The sequence below is a fragment of the Thalassophryne amazonica genome, chromosome 5, assembly GCF_902500255.1.
Source record: "Thalassophryne amazonica chromosome 5, fThaAma1.1, whole genome shotgun sequence".
Lineage (NCBI taxonomy): Eukaryota > Metazoa > Chordata > Actinopteri > Batrachoidiformes > Batrachoididae > Thalassophryne > Thalassophryne amazonica.
Window position 1 is genome coordinate 80097570 of NC_047107.1, and position 23916 is coordinate 80121485.

The 23916-nt window shown below is 39.0% G+C and overlaps 1 protein-coding gene across 1 annotated transcript in view; it reads left to right on the forward strand.

Annotated features, from left to right (window-relative positions):
- Positions 1–4822: 4822 nt before the first annotated feature.
- The window catches only part of spef2 (sperm flagellar 2), a 111639-nt gene continuing 92545 nt past the window's right edge, over positions 4823–23916 (forward strand). Inside the window, exons 1-12 of the mRNA XM_034169578.1 lie at positions 4823–4963; positions 8498–8600; positions 9693–9945; positions 10261–10431; positions 14776–14925; positions 15155–15231; positions 17446–17620; positions 17731–17919; positions 21739–21926; positions 22774–22945; positions 23415–23637; positions 23791–23864. Coding sequence (XP_034025469.1) covers positions 4906–4963; positions 8498–8600; positions 9693–9945; positions 10261–10431; positions 14776–14925; positions 15155–15231; positions 17446–17620; positions 17731–17919; positions 21739–21926; positions 22774–22945; positions 23415–23637; positions 23791–23864 — 1833 coding nt within the window. The 5' untranslated portion in view covers positions 4823–4905. The remainder of the gene's footprint in view (positions 4964–8497; positions 8601–9692; positions 9946–10260; positions 10432–14775; positions 14926–15154; positions 15232–17445; positions 17621–17730; positions 17920–21738; positions 21927–22773; positions 22946–23414; positions 23638–23790; positions 23865–23916) is intronic.

Genomic DNA, 23916 nt, shown 5'->3' on the forward strand with positions numbered 1-23916 from the left:
TCATTCCTCACCGACCATATGGACAGAAGGAAGATACAGGAATGCACTTGGTCAGTGGATGCCATTCACATTTGCTTGTGCCTCTGATCAACAAAATGTATAATTTTTTCTCCAAACCTGAGCTGGACATCCAAAATGAGTGTATCTTAGAGGAATTTGAATGTGACGTGCCCAACATAACTTGAACAAAATTGTATAGGACTTTCATCTAATTTGAGCTGGACATTACAACTAGGAGTATCCCAGATTAGATCAAATTAGACTGTGATGGGATTTCACCAAGACCAAAGGGTCTTGATGAAATCCCAATGGGGATCGATTGGGAAACAGAAATGTCAACTGATGGATAGGATTGTGCTCCACTTAATAGGTCTATGTTCTTTACTGTTTGTATTGGCATTTGATTAATACAAACATTGGACTTTGTGAGTACCTGGATGCTTAACTGCACTTTCTCTTGTGTTGTATATTTAACAATTCATTTGTAAGTAAATAAAGTTGCACTTTTCAAGATTACAAAGTGCTTTACAATGAAATAAATATGAATACAAAAATGACATAAAACTAATTAAATGCAAGCCTATACAAATGGATCTTGAGCAGTGTTGCCACAGTAACTTTGAAAAGTTACTTTATACAGTTACAATTTACAGTTACTTCATTAGCAGCTGCGGACAACTTGTCGGCAGCTGCTGAATGTAACTAATAAAGTAACTAGTAATGTAACTTGGTTATTTTTAAGATTGAGCTCTCAGAAAACTGTTATTTACTTTGCTGATTACGCAATCTTAAGAGTAACCAAGTTAGATTACTACAAAAGGGCAGTTATTATTAACTATTATTACATTAGATATTAGTTTCAAGTTGTTGGCAGGTGCTAATAAAGTAACTGCTTAAAGCTGCTCCTGTATAAAGTAACTAAAAAATAACTTTTCAAAGTAACTGGCAACACTGGTCTTGGGCTTCTCTTTTAAAGTTTCAACAGAGTCCACAGATCTCAAATGTAGTGGTAATGTTTTCCACAGTTTACGAGCCACACCCCTCTAAAACAGTCTCCTTTGGTTTTCAACTTTAGGATCACTAACAGGTTTTTGTCCAAAGACCTCAGAGGCATGCTAGTTTGTATTGTAAAGATCACTGATATAGAGGGGCATTTGACCATGCAGAGCTCTAAAAGTGATCAAGGTTTTAAAGGGAAACAAAACACCCATGGTATTTATAGCATGAATAAACACAAAAAACGTGTTCTTTTGATAGTTAAAGAAAAACAGGCATATTCCACCTGTTTCTTGATGAGACTAATAGAACATCAATGAGCGAGCTCAGTAAACTGCACTCGTCCCCAGCAGAAGACCTCAACCAGTGACGTCAACCAGAAGTGCCCTTCACTGACTTCAGCCAATGGCGATTTACAGTACATTTCAATTCAGCGGCAAATTTGATTCAAATAATATTATCTACACCACTCAAACATTCTGCAAGTGTATGAGTAACACTTATTTTTTACCAACAAATGCACAAACAAATTCTCAAAATGCGTTTCTGTTCCCCTTTAAACAAGTCTGAACTGTATGGGGAGCCAATGCAAAGATGACATAATGGGTGTCACATAAGACCTCGTAAGAAACCTTTCAGTCACATTCTGCATCATGAGAGAATGTCAAATGTTACACAAATAATGAATGAGTTCAATGGTACGAATATTTCATGAGGTGAAAGGTGGAACATATGAAGCTGAGTTGAATGGTATGTTCCAGCTTTCACCTAATTATTCTTTCCATTGAAAGAATGTAAAAACATTCATTTTTTGTTTTATATAATGGCTAAAATAGATCCCTGTCATTTGACATTTTATTAATTTGTAAACAACAGAAAAGGGACATACATTTTGGTGTTCCACTGCTGCTAAAGTCGAAATTGTGACGTGTAGTCCAGTGATGCTGTGCACTGACTTTGGACTTCCATAAAAAAAGGGAAAAAAAGTTTGTGTAGTTTCTCAGTGCAGCCAAAAATCACGTCAGCGTTTCAGCTGAACAGTTCATGCATCCAGACGGCTTACAGCGGAGTGGATTTTGTGTGTGTGTGTGTGTGTGTGTGTGTGTGTGTGTGTGTGTATGTGTTACAAGAATTAGCAGCGTCAGCTCAATCAAATCATCACGTCGTCCCCGGCGCACATTAGTCCAAATCAAAATCAAATCAATTTCATTTATATAGCGCCAAATCACAACAAACAGTTGCCCCAAGGCGCTAACAGTTGCCCCAAGGCGAATGAAAAGCTGGAAAAGTCCAGCTTTTCATTCCTCCTGCCAACAGCCTCCAGACAGCACAGTGGATTTGTTTTGTGTGTGCATGCGCGCACATGTACATGCGTGGGTGCATGTACTGTGCAAGCACAAGCACATGTGCCTGTGCACACATACGTGCATGTGTGTGCACACACGTGTGCAGAGTGCAATGGTACCAAATGTATGGAACCAAATTTGCACTCTACTAAATGGAACCAAGCTGCACTCTAAATGCAATGCAACACAAATAAGATGAATTAATCCATGTCATGTGACTTACAAAGCACCAATCAAATGACAAGGATCCACTCAGCCGTTATATAAAACATTTTGAACAGGGCAGGTGGCGTATTTCTGGCTGTATATATTCCCACATTTCAACCATCTCCACTGATTGGCAGGACAAAATAGGTATTTTTCCCTGCTGTTCTTCTAAATTATGTCATTGTGCATATTTTAGAAGAGGGTATGTTTGTCATTATATCCCCAGTTCTATTTCTGAGTAGAAATGAAAACTGATCCATGTCTAGGCCGCCTGATTCAGTCCGCTCCACTCCATGCAAGCAGCGAATGTGTTGACATGTGTCCATGGCAACCACGGCTGCGGTTTTTCCCCAAGTGTAGCCCGACAACCGGACTCGTTTTCTAATCAAACGTTAACTAGCCCACTAAATTTCGTGCTGTTTACTACTGATGGTGTTAGTTGCCACAATGTAAAATGTTAGCCAGTAGTGTTTGGCAAATGAGTATTGATAATTGTCATTGATAATGAGCAATGATAATTCTCTGAACCTTTATGAAACACTGCATCGGAAATTGGTTCGTGAATCGAAGGTTCATTCAGCCCCTTTCAGCGCTCATTGATGAGCGTCTCTTTTTCTTTGTTTTTTTCTTTGTTCTTTGTTATTGAGGACCACAATGTAAATAAACATCCATAACGGAAACTTTGTTTTATCCTCGGCAGTACTTTTTCCATATTTTTTATGTAATGTTATTGGCGACTCAAGTCAAGTCAAATCTGTTGGTGTGTAGTGCAGTGTACATTAACCGTTATATACAGTATTTGTCTATTTTACAATTTCTGTTTACTCATATATGAGAATTTATCTATGTATCCCCCACCCACATATAGTGTTATGTTTTATTGTGTTATGTGCCGGGCTGCGTTTGTCCATCCTCACCTAAATTTCTGACATAGGCTTTATATCACCTGCATGGAATTTCCCTCCATTTGGGGAAATTTCTTTCTATTACAATTTTTTTTTCCTGTAAGTGCAGAAGTTTGACAAGCAAGAGATGAAATGGCCAGCTTCATGCTTTTTGTACAATCAACATGTACAAAATAAATATATTATCTAGGCAACTAATCTAACAAAAAAAATTCCTATCAAATCTTATACCATTATAAAACAATAAGTGACTATCACTGGGTAGTACAAATACACCCCATCCACATATTTTTAAATTTAGCACTGGTTAGCAGCAGCACTGGCTAGCATAGCATAGTACAATGCTTTCCGTGCCATATGTCAGCAGTGATCATAGCTGTAATAAATAATCTAATGTAGTAATTAATATTCTGCTCTACCAAAATATAAAATGTTCAAAAATTAGATGAATATAATGATAATTACATAATTTGGAGTCAGCTTCAAGATAATACTTAGATAACATAAATAGGCGATCCATACATAGCCATATTCGTATAGTGAACTTCTGTTGCTACGTAGGGGGTCTCTCATTGGTCAATATAGGTCACGTGATCATGAGGCTATGTACATGTATTTCCTAATGATACATAGATTCCTAAGCTACCTTAACCACTACCACTAATCCTAACCCTAACCACAACTCCTAACCATAACCATAACAAGGCTGCACTACAGCTGAATAGAATTTTGAGATATTAATATGGCCATGTACAAATAGCCACTTCTATAAAAATATGCTCCCTTCAATTACTAGCTTTTCATGTACCTTTTTTGTAAATTAGCCTGTTAAGGTTGTTTGCAAACACATAATGTCTTCCGCTTATATATGTTCATTAGGTAACATCTGGCTGGGATTGTATTAAATTGTTTAACTTCACACATCACAGTTGCAATTATACTGACAACACAGTCGCTGCAGCACCAAGTTTCCAGCAACTCCTATTTCAATAGACCAAACATAAAATTGGCATCAATTTCTGATGTGGTGGCAGCATCAGTCAAATAGTACAAGAAATGACGTTTTTTAAATAGTAACATCATGTAAGAAATGAAAATGGTGAAGTAAACAAGATGCAAGGTGAAAGAAGAAAGAATGAACCAGCAACACCCAAACAATCATAAAGGCAGAACTTTTTATCAAAACTTTTGATAAGAAATTGCAGTTTCTACATAGTAATTCTGTTTATTTTTTCCCCATATGATGTTGTTTACTGCTTTGAAGTCGACCAAATGTAAACTCGCACCTGTGTAACCAAACCACCACATGAAGCAATACAGCCAGACAATGAAGTTGTTTCAAACGTCACCATAAACCAAGTCTCGACACAGTGTTTCATAACAGACGGCGGTTTGTCCCCGACAAAGATCAGGTGTGAGGATTAACCTCACCGATATATTGTGGTTTTGATATGTCGGATATATTGTGCAGGTGGTTAAATGAGGAGCTCCGACTGTCCAAAACCGTTGGTAAGTGAGTCAGCCTGCTTCATAAATCAAGCTACAATGTGATATGTTTAAGGTTTATTTTTACACAGTGAAAAGGAAAATATATTAATTTATACTTGGTAAGTACTAAAAAAAAAAAAAAATGAGTGAAGTTACCCATTTAAAATGTTCAAGGATACATAGTATAGTTTTGTGGCATAATTTATATGCAGTAATTTAATGTTAGGAAATAAAAATAGTGATGACGTCACACTTTGCTGAAGCTCATTCTGTCTGTTCAGCAACGCACAAATTTCATATCCATACAAACCCATGCTTTAAATTATTTCAGGTTATTAGTGGTTGTTATTTTCAGTCTTTCAAACTTATATCAAATTTTTTAAAAATCTGTCACCTGTTGAGTTTTATTCCAAAATGTTGATTTTAACTTGACTTATAGAAGACTCACTTTAATTTGGATGGCATATTTTCTGTAACTTTATTTACTTCGTTTATTTTATGTTTTTCTTTGCTTTTTCTTTCATTCGACTTGTCTTATATTTATTGCGTCCGCCAAGGATGTAATAAAATCATCAGCATTTATTTATTTATTCAGGATTACATCAAAATTACTGCACAGATTTTGACAACATTTTCACCACAGGTAGATATTAGGCCAGGGGTGGGCAATCATGTGCCATGAAGGGCCGAAGCACTGCAGGTTTTCCTTGCTACCAATCACCTCAGCAGGTGATTTCATTAATGTTCAGGTGTTTCAGCAGGTGGTTTCATTGACAACCAGGTGTTTATATTCAAGGGAGAAGCTCATCAGCAACCCACCTGCTGAGGTGATTGGTTGCAAGGAAAACATGCAGTGTCTCGGCCCTCGTTGCCCACCCCTGTATTAGGCCATGGAAGACTCAAGGTGCAGTCAGAGACTGGAGGGTGTCCAGTTTGGTGTCCTCAGAATTACATCTCTGCTTTTTTTCTGGATAATATGGTTCTGTTGGCGACATTAAGCAGTGACCCCTGATGCCTCTTGCCCTATGTTTGCTGGGATTGGCTGCAGCCCCCTGACCCTTGATTGGAGTAAGTGGGGATATAAAATGTGCTGGCCCTACAAAAGATGAAGTTAAGTTAGCTAGAAGCCCACCTCAAAATACCATGTCTATGTGATGGAGGCCAGAAGGAGTCGCTGTGCATATGGTAGTCAGTAGGTCTCACTTTCCCGACAGCTAAAGGATTCTCTGGCCACTCAGGCCAGAGCCCACATTTTAGCCGACTGGTCAGAGCTTCTGCCACACATGCCAGAGATTGTGGGTTTGTGTCCCAAGGGCAGTAAGTGGGAGGACTCAAAAACACAACACAACACAATGCAGAGCAATCCGCTACACCTACTCCTTGTTAGGGCTACATTGCCCATTCAGTCAAAAGGCTTTTGACTGAATGGGCAATGTGGGAGGTGATGGTCTAGTGGTTAAGTGTTGGGCTTGAGGCCAGCAGATCCTCGGTTCAAATCCCAGCCTGACTGGAAAATCACTGAGGGCCCTTGGGCAAGGTATCCCGGGGTGTAGTGAGCACCTTGTATGGTAGCACCCTCACATCGGGGTGAATGTGAGGCATTATTTGTAAAGTGCTTTGAGCATCTGATGCAGATGGAAAAGTGCTATATATAAATGCAGCCCATTTACCATTTAAAGCCTGAGCTCAGGTGTCATTGACAGTTGAACTTGAATTTAATTCTGTATTATCAACAAGCTGCAAAATATGAGGTCTGTTAGAAAAGTAACGGACTTTTTAATTTTTTGCAAAAACTATATGGATTTGAATCATGTGTGATTGCATCAGCCAAGCTTGAACCTTCGTGCGCATGCGTGAGTTTTTTCACGCCTGTCGGTTGCGTCATTAGCCTGTGAGCATGGCTTGAGGGAGGAGTGGTCCAGCCCCCTCGTCGTATTTTCATTGTCAGGAAATTGGCTGATCGACTGCCGCTTTGCTTCATCAAAATTTTTTCAGAAAGTGTGAGAGACAGCCAAGTGGAAACCATTTGGAAAATTCAGATGGCTTTCGGTGAAGATCTTATGGGGATCACACAGATTAAGGACAATTACAACTGGATTAAAGACGGCCCACAGCGGCGGATGGCGCGCCGCGCACCGAGCGGTCGATCGACAGGCTCAAACGACCAGATCATTTCCAAAGTGAACGCTTTGTTGATCCGGGACGTCGTCTGACTACCAGAGAAATGGCAAGACAGCTGGACATAGCACTTTTTCAGCACATTCCACTGTTACAGGAGTTTTTGTAATGGAAAGAGGAGCGGAGAAATTCACCACGTAGCCGCTCATGGCGCGGGACGAAAGCACCTCCGTGTTGGTCTCACAGGACAAGCCCTAACATGCCTAGCTCTTGCACCATTCGGAAGATTCAGACAGCTTTTGGTGGCTTTCCAGTCGTGTGACTATCCAAGAAATTTTGGACGAGCTGGACATGCCACAACATGTCCTGTGAGGCTTCATCACGGTGTTGCTTTTTGTTCTGTGCCCTGCACCTCCGTCCCGACGCGCGAATTTCTCCGCACGTCTTTTCATGCCGAAAAAGTGCTGATGTCAAACTCTTCTGCCATTTCTGTGGTAGTCAGACGACGTCCCGGATCAACAAAGCGTTTACTTTGGAAATGAACGGCACATTCCACTGCTACAGGAGTTTTTTGTCATGAAAAGACAGTAACAGTGGAATGTGCTGAAAAAGTGCTATGTCCAGCTGTCTTGCCATTTCTCTGGTAGTCAAACGACGTCCCGGATCAACAAAGCGTTCACTTTGGAAATGATCTGGTCGTTTGAGCCTGTCGATCGCCGCTCGGTGCGCGGCGCGCCATCCGCCGCTGTGGGCCGTCTTTAATCCAGTTGTAATTGTCCTTAATCTGTGTGATCCCCATAAGATCTTCACCGAAAGCCATCTGAATTTTCCAAATGGTTTCCACTTGGCTGTCTCTCACACTTTCTGAAAAAATTTTGATGAAGCAAAGCGGCAGTCGATCAGCCAATTTACTGACATTGAAAATCCGACGAGGGGGCTGGACCAATCCTCCCACAAGGAGTGCTCACAGGCGAATGACGCAACCGACAGGCGTGAAAAAACTCACGCATGCGCACGAAGGTTCAAGCTTGGCTGATGCATTCACACATGATTCAAATCCATATAGTTTTTGCAAAAAATAAAAAGGTCCGTTACTTTTCTAACAGACCTCGTATGTCATGTTTTGTCCAAATGCACGAGGAAACCGTGTTATCAAGTAACATGCCCAAAGTATCTGCCACATCTGTCTGAGAATTTTTTTTTTTTTAAACTAACTGGGAATGCATTCACAGTGGATGATTTTGATGAAAGTGTGACCATATAAAACATTGTGCAGTGTTTGTGGATCTAATAAATGATCATCATGCAAGACTCAGAATGGGTTAAATGAATCGTTTTTCATGTTTTCACATGTGTTTATAGTAACACCTTGTGACTTTGTGATGTAGTTATAATGCCTTTATTTTCATTGCTCCATATTTTCACATTTTTTCACAGAGCCTGATACTTTTGCCAAGGATTTCTCCACTGGGTATCTAATTGGGGAGGTCCTACACAAGTATCACCTGCAGAGTGATTTCCTCACTTTCATAAACAAAGAGTAAGTCGGTCGGCCCCCTATCTCGTTACTATATACAGTATGTAACTGCTAGGGTTATCATGATGCTATAAATTCAAACTTGATACTGATACCTAGGAAACTACTCAATGCCATTTTCTATACCATGGAAGGAATGACAAAAAAAAAAAAAAACAAATTTAAGAGGCATATTTAAAAGAAGAAAGATGAGAGCAATACAAACAATAACATCAATTACAACACTTTTTAAAGTTGTCTGACGTAATGCAAAACAAAAACAGTAACATAACTGTAAGGTGTATATGGATGAAAAATATTTTGTAGTATATTTTATGTAGGTAGTGTAAAAATTCTATTTTTAGGTTGTCTGAGGTAGTCCAAATAAAAAAAACCCAACAACTTATTAACAACTTATTTTTATACGACAACAAAGCTTGAATATGTTACTATGTGCATCCATATTGTTTTCTGAGTTCATCAAACAAATGCAGTTTTCAGAAGTAGCCAACTTGGGTTTTCCCAGCAATGTAGCATTAGTATGTTACATGTGTGAAACTACTAGCGACTGGGGTGACACTGCTTTGACAGCAAACAACACTTAAATGAGACACAGTCCAATTTCATCATGTCTAACACTCTTTAGTGATTTTTTTCTTTGGCCAGCTTTCATTTTTGCTATCAGTGGTAACATTGCATCATAGCTGATAGTCTTAGTCTTCTCTGTATGTCCTAGAGAGGTGCTATTGGTGCTGTGAAGCACTTGTTAGCTTCACACCAAAAACAGAGCAGTTGGAGTGTTGGTGTTTTATTTATTTATTTATTTTAGTGCCTGGAATTTAATGGCAGTTAATCAAGTGAGGGGAGGGGCTGTGTACCTGCCTGTCAGCAGTGGTGCTGTGTGAAGTTGTTAATTGGAGAATGCAAAGATGGCACTGTTGGTATCAGTACTGTTCCAAATGAGTACCTAATCTGATCAGATTTAATCTTGATTAGTATCTGAGTGTTGGTGTGTGTCTGTGGTAACTAGTAACTGCCTGTTGCTTACATAGCCACATTATCCAGCTCATTTAAAATGTTCATCATTATTGAAGTTAATTCCACCTTTCCCAGCAGCTCTTCTGTCTCAAGACTGCATAACTTTTCCCGGCTTGAACCAACATTAAAGTTACTGGGGATTCCTTTCGACACAATCACAGCCCAGGGACTGATGCAAGAGAAGCCAGGGGTTGCAACACATTTTCTTTACCAGCTCTACGTTGCACTGGAAGATAAGACGAAAGCAGATATCAGTGGCACGTTGATGGAAATCATGCTGCCTGCTGCCAAAGCTGAACTGAACAAGAAAGAGCATGAGTACTTCTTAGATGTAAGAGAGCTGTGTGTGTGTGTGTGTGTGTGTGTGTGTGTGTGTGTGTGTGTGTGTGTGTGTGTGTGTGTGTGTGTGTGTGTGTGTGTGTGTGTGTGTGTGCGCCAGCTCCAGTTTATTGATCAAGGAATCAAACACTGCAGAAATACTGAAATACTTTATAATGAAATATTACAAAATTGTCTTTTCATCTTTCATGATTTTTTGTTTGAAGTTGATATCGTTAATATTGTGTGACATTTAATGTTACAATATGAAAATAACTATTCACAATATTGATTTACTCTCAACTCCCTGCCTGTCTATTTTATGTAGAAAATGCATAGGTTGGTGGAACGTGATGCCACACTGAAGCTGCAGAAGCTTTCTCAGCAATATGAGGAGAAGATCCCGCAACTCATCATTAGGCGTGAGATTGTGAAACCCGTCCCGGAGCAGAGCCAGCTGAAGGTCCAGAAAGAAATTAGAGACAGGAATATAGAGAAGGTATTGGTGATCAGTCAGAAAAATAGAATTATATCATTCAATTTTCCTATGTGCTGTAAATTCAGAATTTATTTCCAATGTTTGGACTTTAAAAGAGAGGGTGGGATTGGGGGCATAGTTTCAATACCACAACCAGTCAGGAAAATGCTGGAGTGGGTGAGAGAATAACATTTATCCCAATCTAATTATCTTAGTATAGGAAAATAACAATTTTTCTTGTTGACCAAACCTTTGGTATTGGTGATCAATCAGAAAAATAGAATTATATCATTCAATTTACCTATGTGCTGTAAATCCAGAATTTATTTCCAGTGTTTGAACTTAAAAAGAGGGGGTGGGGTTGGGAGCATAGTTTCAATACCACAACCAGTCAGGAAAATGTTGGTGGAGTGGGTGAGAGAATAACACGTGTCCCAATGTAATTATCTTATCATAGGAACATAAATAGAAGCACTCAGAGAGTGCAAACCTCCACCAAGGCCATGGGGTCACTGACGCCATAACATCTACACGCCGTGGAATCATTGAACCTAAAAAAGTCTAACAATGATGTTTGTCCGGTAGTAAAAAAAAGTTTCATCTGCTGTGACTGGATAGCATGTATTCTTAGAGCTTGGCATCACACTTTATTGCAACTTGCACCTTTCCCAGAAGCTACTGTCATCTGAGCACTGATATTGATATTGCATGTGCTTATAGACAAAAACAAATAAGAGACAAAATTAAATTTATTATTCAACTAAACTGCAAATATATTAATTTTTTAACATTTATGAAACACTTCTCTAAACAAGGCCATAGGGTCACTGACACTAAAGAGATTCCCTCCTTGGCACAGTGATCTATTTCTTTTTGTCTCTTTCTCTAAAATTGTATATAATAATCATTAGATTATTAATATATAAACAAAAATAAATGTAAGAAATATTACAATTTGAAAACAAATGCACCCGAACGTGATGACAGCTGCAACTGCTTAATGCTAACTTTTAACATTGAAAATGCCATAGACATGCTAACGCGTTAGCATCGGGATCCGGATCGTGATCCGGATCACCAGTAAAATTTAATCACTTGTTCCTCTTGTCATTTCCAACCACTCCACAAAATTTCATCAAAATCCGTTCAAAACTTTTTGAGTTATCCTGCTGACAGACAGACAAACAAACAAACAAACAAATGCGACCGAAAACATAACCTTCTTGGCGGAGGTAATGATGTTTGCTCAGCAGTAAAATAAGTTTCATCTGCTGTGACTGGATTGCATGTATCCTTAGCGCTTGGCATCACAGTTTATTGCAACTTGCACCTTTCCCAGAAGCTACTGTCATCTGAGCACTGATATTGATATTGCATGTGCTTATAGACAAAAACAAATAAGAGATAAAATTCAATTTATTATTCAACTAAATTGCAAATATATGAATTTTTTAACATTTATGAAACATTTCTGTAAACAAGGCCATAGGGTCACTGACCCTAAAGAGATTCCCTCCTTGGCACAGCGATCTATTTCTTTTTGTCTCTTTCTCTAAAATTGTATATAATAATCATTAGATTATTAATATATAAACAAAAATAAATTTAAGAAATATTACAATTTGAAAACAAATGCACCAGAACGTGATGACAGTTGCAACTGCTTAATGCTAACTTTTAAAATTGAAAATGCCATAGACACGCTAACACATTAGCATCGGGATCCGGATCGTGATCCGGATCACCACTAAAATTTAATCACTTGTTCCTCTTGTCATTTCCAACCACTCCACAAAATTTCTATAAACAAAAATAAATTTAAGAAATATTACAATTTGAAAACAAATGCACCCGAACGTGATGACAGCTGCAACTGCTTAATGCTAACTTTTAACATTGAAATGCCATAGACATGCTAACGCATTAGCATCGGGATCCGGATTGTGATCTGGATCACCATTAAAATTTAATCACTTGTTCCTCTGGTCATTTCCAACCACTCCACAAAATTTCATCAAAATCCATTCAAAACTTTTTGAGTTATCCTGCTGACAGACAGACAAACAAACAAACAAACAAACAAACAAACAAACAAACGCAACCGAAAACATAACCTCCTTGGCGGAGGTAACTATTTTTTTTCTTGTTGACCAAGCCTTAAGGAATTCCCCTTTTAAGGCACATTCTTTTAATACAACCCCTGGCAAAAATTATGGAATCACCGGCCTCGGAGGATGTTCATACAGTTGTTTAATTTTGTAGAAAAAAAGCAGATCACAGACATGACACAAAACTAAAGTCATTTCAAATGGCAACTTTCTGGCTTTAAGAAACACTATAAGAAATCAGGAAAAACAATTGTGGCAGTCAGTAACGGTTACTTTTTTAGACCAAGCAGAGGGAAAAAAATATGGAATCACTCAATTCTGAGGAAAAAATTATGGAATCATGAAAAACAAAAGAACGCTCCAACACATCACTAGTATTTTGTTGCACCACCTCTGGCTTTTATAACAGCTTGCAGTCTCTGAGGCATGGACTTAATGAGTGACAAACAGTACTCTTCATCAATCTGGCTCCAACTTTCTCTGATTGCTGTTGCCAGATCAGCTTTGCAGGTTGGAGCCTTGTCATGGACCATTTTCTTCAACTTCCACCAAAGATTTTCAATTGGATTAAGATCCGGACTATTTGCAGGCCATGACATTGACCCTATGTGTCTTTTTGCAAGGAATGTTTTCACAGTTTTTGCTCTATGGCAAGATGCATTATTATCTTGAAAAATGATTTCATCATCCCCAAACATCCTTTCAATTGATGGGATAAGAAAAGTGTCCAAAATATCAATGTAAACTTGTGCATTTACTGATGATGTAATGACAGCCATCTCCCCAGTGCCTTTACCTGACATGCAGCCCCATATCATCAATGACTGTGGAAATTTACATGTTCTCTTCAGGCAGTCATCTTTATAAATCCCATTGGAACAGCACCAAACAAAAGTTCCAGCATCATCACCTTGCCCAATGCAGATTCGAGATTCATCACTGAATATGACTTTCATCCAGTCATCCACAGTCCACAATTGCTTTTCCTTAGCCTTAACCTTGTTTTTTTCTGTTTAGGTGTTAATGATGGCTTTCGTTTAGCTTTTCTGTATGTAAATCCCATTTCCTTTAGGCGGTTTCTTACAGTTCGGTCACAGACGTTGACTCCAGTTTCCTCCCATTCGTTCCTCATTTGTTTTGTTGTGCATTTTCGATTTTTGAGACATATTGCTTTAAGTTTTCTGTCTTGACGCTTTGATGTCTTCCTTGGTCTACCAGTATGTTTGCCTTTAACAACCTTCCCATGCTGATTGTATTTGGTCCAGAGTTTAGACACAGCTGACTGTGAACAACCAACATCTTTTGCAACATTGCGTGATGATTTACCCTCTTTTAAGAGTTTGATAATCCTCTCGTTTGTTTCAATTGACATCTCTCGTGTTGGAGCCATGATTCATGTCAGTCCACTTGGTGCAACAGCTCTCCAAGGTGTGATCACTCCTGTTTAGTTGCAGACTAACGAGCAGATCTGATTTGATGCAGGTGTTAGTTTTGGGGATGAAAATTTACAGGGTGATTCCATAATTTATTCCTCAGAATTGAGTGAGTCCATATTTTTTTCCCTCTGCTTGGTCTAAAAAAGTAACCGTTACTGACTGCCACAATTATTTTTCCTGATTTGTTATTGTGTTTCTTAAAGCCAGAAAGTTGCCATTTGAAATGACTTTAGTTTTGTGTCATGTCTGTGATCTGCTTTTTTTCTACAAAATTAAACAACTGAATGAACATCCTCCGAGGCCAGTGATTCCATAATTTTTGCCAGGGGTTGTATAATGCACATGTGCTGCATATCAAAATGTTCAGAACAGTCTCAACTTTCTGGATGTGACACACATATTTGTCCAGAACACTGTGTAAACATACAATCTATTAATAGGTGTATGATGAAAGCTTGACCAGGGAGCAGGAGAGCACTAGGACTCAAAGAGTTAAATCAGAAGTTGCTCCCAGTGTGTTGTTCCATGGTGGCATCCTGAAGTGGGTCTTTCATTGTGTGTGAAAGTGGGATGTGACATAACATGATGAAGCACTTCGAGCATCTGACATAGAGGGAAAAGTGCAATATAAACATAGTCCATTTGCAGAAACATTTTACCATGATGACAATAAGGCAGTACCACAAATGCATTAGAATTTTTTTCTACACTTGTAGAAACTTGCTGTTGCACATTTTCTCCCAACTGTCATTCTCTCAGCACCTTCTCCTGCATTGAAGAGTACAGTATGTTGGACTGTGGGTGAATTTTGTGTGTTTCAGTTTCGGATGGGTCATCAGGAGCATCATAAGATGTTGACTCAGAACAAGACCACCATCGTACACATGCCCAAACCACCTCCCAAAGCTATGTTGCAGCTGAGTCTCAAGAAGAGAAAACAGCAGCAGATACAGAAAGACCAAGAAGCACAGGTCTGAGTTAAATCAAACAATGATGTTAGGCTTTATTTACTTTAGGTTGTATTGTCTATGAATTTGTTCCAGAGTTTGCAAAGCTCATACTGGTTGACATTATGGTTTGATAGATTTTGTGTGTTAAGAGAAAACTGCCAATTATCAAGCATGTCAAAACACCAAAGTAACTTTTATTTATTGATTTATGTTGAATGTACAGTAATTGCTTTCCTTGCTGTCCATGCAGATGGCCCTGGCTGACATAGCACAATGTGAAGTCAAAAGGAAGACCATGGTTACTTCTGGATTTATGTCCACTTCATGGTGAGAACATAAATCACTCACAGAATTAATTTTTCATTCTCTTTTTGAGTTGTGTTTTTTGAGAAATCAAAAATCAAGATGCAACACTTCACAAAATTCTGCATACTGTATTTTCTTATTATTATTACTCTGACACCTGAAGTTAAAGAACAATTAAAAAAAACCTCAGTCATATTAAAACATTTTATCCGTCAAGTCTCTGACTGCTCTGCTCATCTTTGACAATTTCATCATATGAGAGAGAATTCCTTTTTTCCCCCACAATTTGCTGAACAGGAAATACATCAATGTCAATAAGACAACTACAGTAGAGTTCTGGATGAACTCAACACCATGTTTTATTGAACCTTAACTTTGTATAGCGTAGATGCGAATGCATTCTTGCATTTTATGATTACAATTAAAACATATAATTTTGGTGATTTTATTAAATTTATTTTCAGATTATATATGCTGTGTGTGACATTTGCACTAACTAAACTGACCAGAACGACACTCTAAAACTGGTTGGAATAAATCAGTACATCAGGATTGATGTAAATCAGCATGTTCCAAAAAATAACATTGAGCCGGCTGTATTTCTTCAGATATTTTGTACCATTAACACAGAGATAGTTAAAAAAGGAGGTTGGTAACTTTATTTCATTGCTGCTTGCAACATAGATCTTTGTAACTCCTGAGATGGCTGCCTGTTGACTGAGGTATTACTTCTGAAACGATATCGCCTTTTTTTAAAGGATTTGTCATGAATGAAGCACTCATCAAAGGTGAGTAGAGCACTCAGAGGCTTGATTGCAAGGACTTTTTTCGGATGAATAGGGATGTAAAAAAAGAAAGTGGGGTTGGGGGGGTAGGGGTTGTTGGCCGAACTCAGTTCAATCTCCCATTGCTGATTTTTGGCACCCCATTCTGTATGTTTTGCATGTACATATCCATACATACTGTATGTATGGCTAACCAATTGGGACATGGAAACGTCTGTAATCTGTGGCAACAGTAGCATTGTAGAAAGTAGTGACTAATCTGGAAAGTTTTGAACATGTTAAAAAAAACTGTGGTGTTGTGACACATGGTGATCCACAAACGTGAATAATTGGATGTAACCTATGTGGATGAGGGTACAGTGGCTTGCAAAAGTATTCATACCCCTTGCTATACTTACTTTTTGTATTTGAAATGCCATAAACAAATTAAAATGCATGAAATACCAAGGGGTATGAATACTTTTGCAAGCCACTGTAATATAAATCTTTTACTTTAATTTTACAGATGGCTTTAGTTTTACTTCTTCAGTGCATCTTGAAATAAATGGTTTCTGCTTCAGTATGGATTTGGCTAAGCAGTCACTTTGATACCAGGATATAATTTAAAATACCGTGCAGATTGTGTTATTTATGAAGTGAGTGGTCTGTGATTTCCTTGGAGCAGGATCAAAATAACTGTACCACGCAGTAGAGCGGTCAGTCTATGCATGGCAGTGTGTTCAAGGACTCGCTGTTTGCTGATCTCTTTAAATCTCCTATGAAAATATAATATACATCCATAATACCACGAAAAGCACGCAGCACTCTTTAGCAGAAGAGAGTTTTCAGATGTTAACGGATTAATTGTAGGTTTGTGGTAATGTGTTGTTATAAGCACATACGTTAGCATGTAGCCTGTGTGACAGAGGCCAGTGGGAGTCGCTGTGCAGTAATAGTCAATAGGCTTCACTCCTCGACATCCAAATGATACTCTGGCCACTCAGGCCAGAGCCCGGGTTTTAGCTGACTGGACAGAGCATCCATCTCCCATGTCGGAGATCGTGGGTTTGTGTCCCGAGGAGAGCGAATGGGAGGAGTCACAACAGAAACACACCACGAGAGTACGAGGTGCTACACCTGCACACAGTATCGTTGTGAGTATGCCCAGTTGCTCCTGTGTCGTGCTGCGTTCATTGTCACTTGTAATTGGCGCTAACCTGGTATGTATATTATGACACAATTTTAGACTGCTGTTGTGGACAGTCAGGCCAAGTTTCCTAATTTTTGTGAAACGGGACATGAATCGGAGCCAGAAATTGGCAACGGGAGACAATTTTTACTCTTTAAGTGACTGATGTTATTTTACACCAAGTCAAAGACTTGAAAGAAAGGGTAATGTTGGATTTAGTAAAGGAAACTTTAACTTCTATTCCACTGGACAGTGCTTACTTTCTTTTTCTTTTTGTGGCAGCAGCCACACCAGTGAGGCTTCTGGAAGTGGAGCTGAACTGATGCTGCAATCCAATAGTAAGTATATCCAAGAGATTAGACGCAGACTGGAGGAGGATGCTGTAGCTCATCAGGAGAGAGCGCAGAGGGTGGAGAGATTTCTGGTGGAGCAGTTCAAAGCCCATGAAGCTTTGCAGGTGAAATATTCACTTTCTTATCTTTCTTTTCTTTCTAAGGAAGCAAATAATATACTCTATACTCCTGCATAGTCCCTCAACTGAACACTTTCTGTTGATCCTTACTACAGGAAGTGCAGCGAGATGAGCAACTGGTGAAGCGTCTGACACGTCAGACTAAACAGGAGCAGCGTTTAACAGTGCAGCTCCTTCAGCTACGCAAGCAGAAGGAGGTCATCCGACAGAACTGCCTGTTCAGAGAGCAGCAGTACCAGCAACGGAGAGAGAAGGACTTACAGGAAGCACTGGAGAGGAAAGCGGTGAGATAGGACAGAGCAGAAAGAATGAGAATCTTCTCTGTAGTCACATGACACTGTAGGTGGCTGATTTAGTGAATATTTGCAAGAAGGCATACATAGGGCTGATAGAAGGCATGGGGGTATCTGGTATGGTCCAACAAAATTTTTGTGGAGTATCGTAGTTTATTAACATGGCAAAAATAATGGCGTGGCCATAGCCTGATTTGTCTTAAACTGATCAAAAGATGGTTTGATTCTTTGGCAGTCAACACAAAATTGATATCAAACTGATTATCATGAAATTTGGTCAAGGGGTGGGACCTAAATCAAGAAAGAACACTTTAAATTTTAGTACAGGTTTGGAACAGCAGCTGTGCCGGTTTAACACCTGATCCCATCAGATCTCAGAAGTGAAGCAGAGTAGGTCTTCATTATTTGGCTGGGAGACCGCTTGGGAGGACCGGGGGCTGTGTGTGTGTGTGTTTCTCCATGTACAACTGGAGCTGTGTCAGGAAGAGCATCTGCTGGATCCACTGTGGCAACCCAGGGAAACTGAAAGCAGCTGGAAAAAAAAAAAAAATTGGTATAAATTTGTAATTAGTTTGACAAGGGTAACTTTTTTCCTTCATTTTTGTCAACATTTGGAAATATAATGTTTGGGGGGAATTTACATCAAATTGACCAGTTTCACAACATGATGTGCCATCAGTTGGTAGAGATGGTCCAAAATCTCCAATGCATCATAGAAAATTGTCAATATCAGAAACCAGGAAATGGATGAGCTCTGTGTTGTGTTGTATAAACGACTCACAGCTGAGATTCCAGCAAATTATAAGTTTTCATACCTTTTTGATAAATTCTTTGATGTTTTTAGTCAGCTGAATATTTTTTTCCCTTTTGTCACACATCTATTTTTCCACAGTGTTTGCAAACCATGCTAATGTAGTTGTCATCACTGGCAGTGCCTCTCTCCAGCAACTGCTGCCAGTGCACTGTGTTCTGAAAACATTAAATTCTCTACGTTTGGAAGTGTTTTCTCAATTGACATGTTTTCGATGCAACTGTCTTGTTGATTTGATCCAGTTGTTTGTTTGCTGTTAGTGTTTTCTGGATTTGCTAGTATTGTCTTAATTTGAAAGTTCTGTGGCCTCTGTAATTCAAAGGCCTGCTGCTCCTTGATGATGCTATGTGCTGTACAGGTTGCCCGTCTAGTTTAACATTTCATCTCAAATGCTAGAGTATCTTTTCTGTAGAAGATATTTTGTGGGCAAAATACATTATACGATTATAGACTTTGATGAGGTGTACCCATGATTATGCAGACCTGGTCAGGATGGAGGCCAAGGTGAGCCCCATCCTGACCAGGTCCGCATAATCATGGGTACACCAAAATCAAAATCTATAATTGCTTTATTATATGGTAAACAAGAAAATTGGGAGTTTGTCAAACATACTAAAACTGAAAAATCAATCTCAAGTTTCATCTCTTTATTATTACTGTCATACTGCACCAACTGACATCCCATTGATCGACTGGAAATGCCTGTTAAGTCTGTGATGAAGAGTCATCAGGCTTGTTTTCTTATAAAGTTCGCCATTCGTCTGTCTAGCTTCTGCATAAAATCGACCGAGTACTCCGTCAAACATCCATCTGTCATAAGTTTCAAAGTTGGGTGCATGTCCCTTTTCAGTGACGTACTTGCAAAACAGGTTGGCTGCTGACTGTGCATTTCTGCGGGTGTTCTTCGCATCTTTTTCGTGTAAAATTCATTTTAAGTCAGCGTCGCTAACAGACGCAAACCTGTCTTCTGCCATCTTGTCAACAAATTGACAGCCAAAGTAGGCGTGGTATTGTGTTATCTGATTGGTCGTTATCGATAGAAGGCGTCGCTCGATTAGCTAGCACTACGCTGCACGCGAGGTGTGCTCGTTTCGCACGCGCGGTCTACAAGTACTCGGCTCCACCAGAGGTCAGCTCGGCATGTGGTACAGCTCAAAAAGTGGCGAATGGGCCAATCAGAAGTTGGCAAAATCCCATACCATATACAGTAGTGTTCAGAATAATAGTAGTGCTATGTGACTAAAAAGATTAATCCATGTTTTGAGTATATTTCTTATTGTTACATGGGAAACAAGGTACCAGTAGATTCAGTAGTTTCTCACAAATCCAACAAGACCAAGCATTCATGATATGCACACTCTTAAGGCTATGAAATTGGGCTATTAGTAAAAAAAAGTAGAAAAGGGGGTGTTCACAATAATAGTAGCATCTGCTGTTGACACTACAAACTCAAAATGATTATGTTCAAACTGCTTTTTTTTTTAGCAATCCTGTGAATCACTAAACTATAGTATTTAGTTGTATAACCACAGTTTTTCATGATTTCTTCACATCTGCGAGGCATTCATTTTGTTGGTTTGGAACAAAGATTTTGTTCGTTTACTAGTGTGCTTGGGGTCATTGTCTTGTTGAAACACCCATTTCAAGGGCATGTCCTCTTCAGCATAAGGCAACATGACCTCTTCAAGTATTTTGACATATCCAAACTGATCCATGATACCTGGTATGCGATATATAGGCCCAACACCATAGTAGGAGAAACATGCCCATATCATGATGCTTGCACCACCGTGTTTCACTGTCTTCACTGTGAACTGTGGCTTGAATTCAAAGTTTGAGGGTCATCTCACAAACTGTCTGCGGCCCTTGGACCCAAAAAGAACAATTTTACTCTCATCAGTCCACAAAATATTCCTCCATTTCTCTTTAAGCCAGTTGATGTGTTCTTTGGCAAATTGTAACTTCTTCTGCACGTCTTTTATTTAACAGAGGAACTTTGCAGGGGATTCTTGCAAATAAATTAGCTTCACACAGGCGTCTTCTAACTGTCACAGCACTTACAGGTAACTCCAGACTGTCTTTGAACATCCTGGAGCTGATCAGTGGGTGAGCCTTTGCCGTTCTGGTTATTCTTCTATCCATTTTGATGGTTGTTTTCCGTTTTCTTCCATGCGTCTCTGTTTTTTTTTGTCCATTTTAAAGCATTGGAGATCATTGTAGATGAACAGCCTATAATTTTTTTGCACCTGCGTATAAGTTTTCCCCTCTCCAATCAACTTTTTAATCAAACTACGCTGTTCTTCTGAACAATATCTTGAACGTCCCATTTTCCTCAGGCTTTCAAAGAGAAAAGCATGTTCAACAGGTGCTGGCTTCATCCTTACATAGGGGACACCTGATTCACACCTGTTTGTTCCACAAAATTGACAAACTCACTGACTGAATGCCACACTACTATTACTGTGAACACCCCCTTTTCTACCTTTTTTTTTTTTTTACTAATAGCCCAATTTCATAGCCTTAAGAGTGTGCCTATCATGAATGCTTGGTCTTGTTGGATTTGTGAGAATCTACTGAATCTACTGGTACCTTGTTTCCCATGTAACAAGAAATATACTCAAAACCTGGATTAATCTTTTTAGTCACATAGCACTACTATTATTCTGAACACTACTGTAATAAAGTAGTACGTATGATACCTTTAACTGAGAATGTGTCCTGATTCTGCAGCTAAAGGAGACTTTGAAAAATGAATCCTCAAACAACAATATAAATGATAGTGGTTTGAAAATACAGCAATGAGTATGTGTGATCATGTACATATATGAGTCCATTTGTTACAAATACGAATTTGTGTCTAAGTTTGGGCTTTTCCTTTTTGAAGTAGCATCTGGTTATTTGCTTAATACAATAAATGACTGATGTTTCATATTTCTTGATTTGTTATGTTGGTAGCGGTCCATTTATGTTCACCTTTTTCTGACCGGGCCCTTGTGTAGGCTTTGGCTCAACAGGAACAAATGTCCCGTGCCGAAGAGATGAGAAAGGAGGTTGAGCTCTGTAACAGGATGGCTGCTGAGCATGCTCAGAGCAGATACAAGAAACATTTTAACACCTGCCGGGAGATTGTGGAACAGATAGTGGACTTGGCCACAAAGATTGGAGAATACCGCCTGCTCACCAGGAAGTATGTCACACAGTTCCTTAAACTGATGCAAAAAAAAAAATGAATACAGTATCTGTATTCATGTTGTTGGAGCCTATCCCAGCAGCCATTGAGTGTGAGGTGAAGTACAGGATGGCAGTCTGTCACAGGGCCACATATAGATGGACAAACACATTCACACACCTACGGTCAATTTAGAGTCAGCAAATCACCTAACCTGTATCTTTTTGGAAGCGGGAGGAAGCCAGAGCACCTGGAGGGAACCCACGCAAACATGGGACACCTGCAAACTCTACACAGAATGGCCTTGACTGGAAGCCATCCCATGACCTTCTTGCTGCAAGGCAACAGTGCTAACCACTAAGCCACAGTGCTGCCCATCAGGGCTGCCCTGCTTATTTTCCCCCCTCTTCTATTTCATGATTATATTTTCTTTCAACAAGACGTGCTTAAATTGTATTTCAGGGCAACAACATTAAAATTTGTTATATAAATGCTGATGACTTGCAGTGAAACACTATATCAGACTGTAGTCTCAAAATTATGAATTGTAACCATATTTGATCAAATGTATCTTTCCCATAGATGTTCTGTCACCAGTGCTATGTTAAATATTAGTTTTGTTGCATTTGATAATCTAGGTGTCATGTACTGCAGCTACAGAGTCAACTTCTGTATTCCTGAAATATGCCATAAATCAGTAGTATATATTTTGTGCTCTTCACTTGGGTTGATTACCAGTTTCTTAAAAAATACATTGCAAGGTGTATTAAAGGATTATGAATAATAACTTTGAAATCTGATCAGAATAATTTTGGGATTTATGTTGAATTCTTTATCAATTAATTTCAGTGTACATTATGTCTAGTCTGATTCCAGCAAAGCTAATAAGAGAGTGGAAGGAACTGCTGCTAAGTGGTCTGCCTCTCTATAAACGTGTAGAGGGCCAGCAGTCGGGGTTTGAACTCTCCATCCCTCTAGACCCTGTAGATCTAAAGAAGCAGGAGACTCTCAACAGCCAGGACTATGATGAGTACACTGTGAGTTTGACTTGACTTATGCAGCATGCTTTCATCTTGTTAGTAATGTGTGTGTGATACACACTTGCAGCATAGCTTGCATGTGGATTCTGGCCTTACTTAGATATACTAATGCTAATATCCATCTTTTTAAAGCTCAAAATGTGTGATATTTTTTATATAATCCATTATCAGGTACAGTGAGACAGGATGAAATGAATGCAAACTCAAAAATGTTTTACATGATATTTTTATTATCATTATATTTTTAATGTGTATCTCTACAAGGTTATCAGCATCCAGTCAAGAAAGATAAAGTCATAATGGTTATATTATGAATTTCCTCTTCTTTATTTACCTTTTGTAACCATTTAATATTTTTCCTTTTGTCTTGTTTTCCTGGTGACCAAAAACTATGGGCATGAAAGCTCTGAAATGCAGCTCCACACTAAAGGTGCTTTTTATTTGGAGCATGTGTTATGTTTGTTAGAATATGGTGGGAGACTGGGCATGGCCAGAGGAAGCAGGAGAAACCATGTCAACCCCAACCAACAATATAATTCTTGCACATGTTGTTCACCGGCTGAGGAACATTGTCCATCCACCTGCTATGGCGTGTTCCTCACGTTCCCTTCCTCACTTCACCCTAAAGGCTTGCGTCCTGGGAAAATTTTGTTCTGGCAAGTCCACTTCCTTGGCCAAGGTTGCTGAAGGTACACAGCATGCGCACACACAGATCTGATACTCAAAAAAAGAAATACCACAATGTCATACAAAGTTTGTTGCATTTGTTGTTACTGAAGTGCATTTTAAAGACTGATGTCTGATAAGAATTTTGTCTTCTTGTGTCTTATTTTCTGCTCTAGCATTAGGTGTCTGTATTTTATCATGTGACAGACTGATTGAAGAGGCTCTGGATGCTTACCAGAACGGAGAACAGGTTAATCAGATGCACTATTATTTCTTTGCTAATACTTAGTGGTTAACTTTAT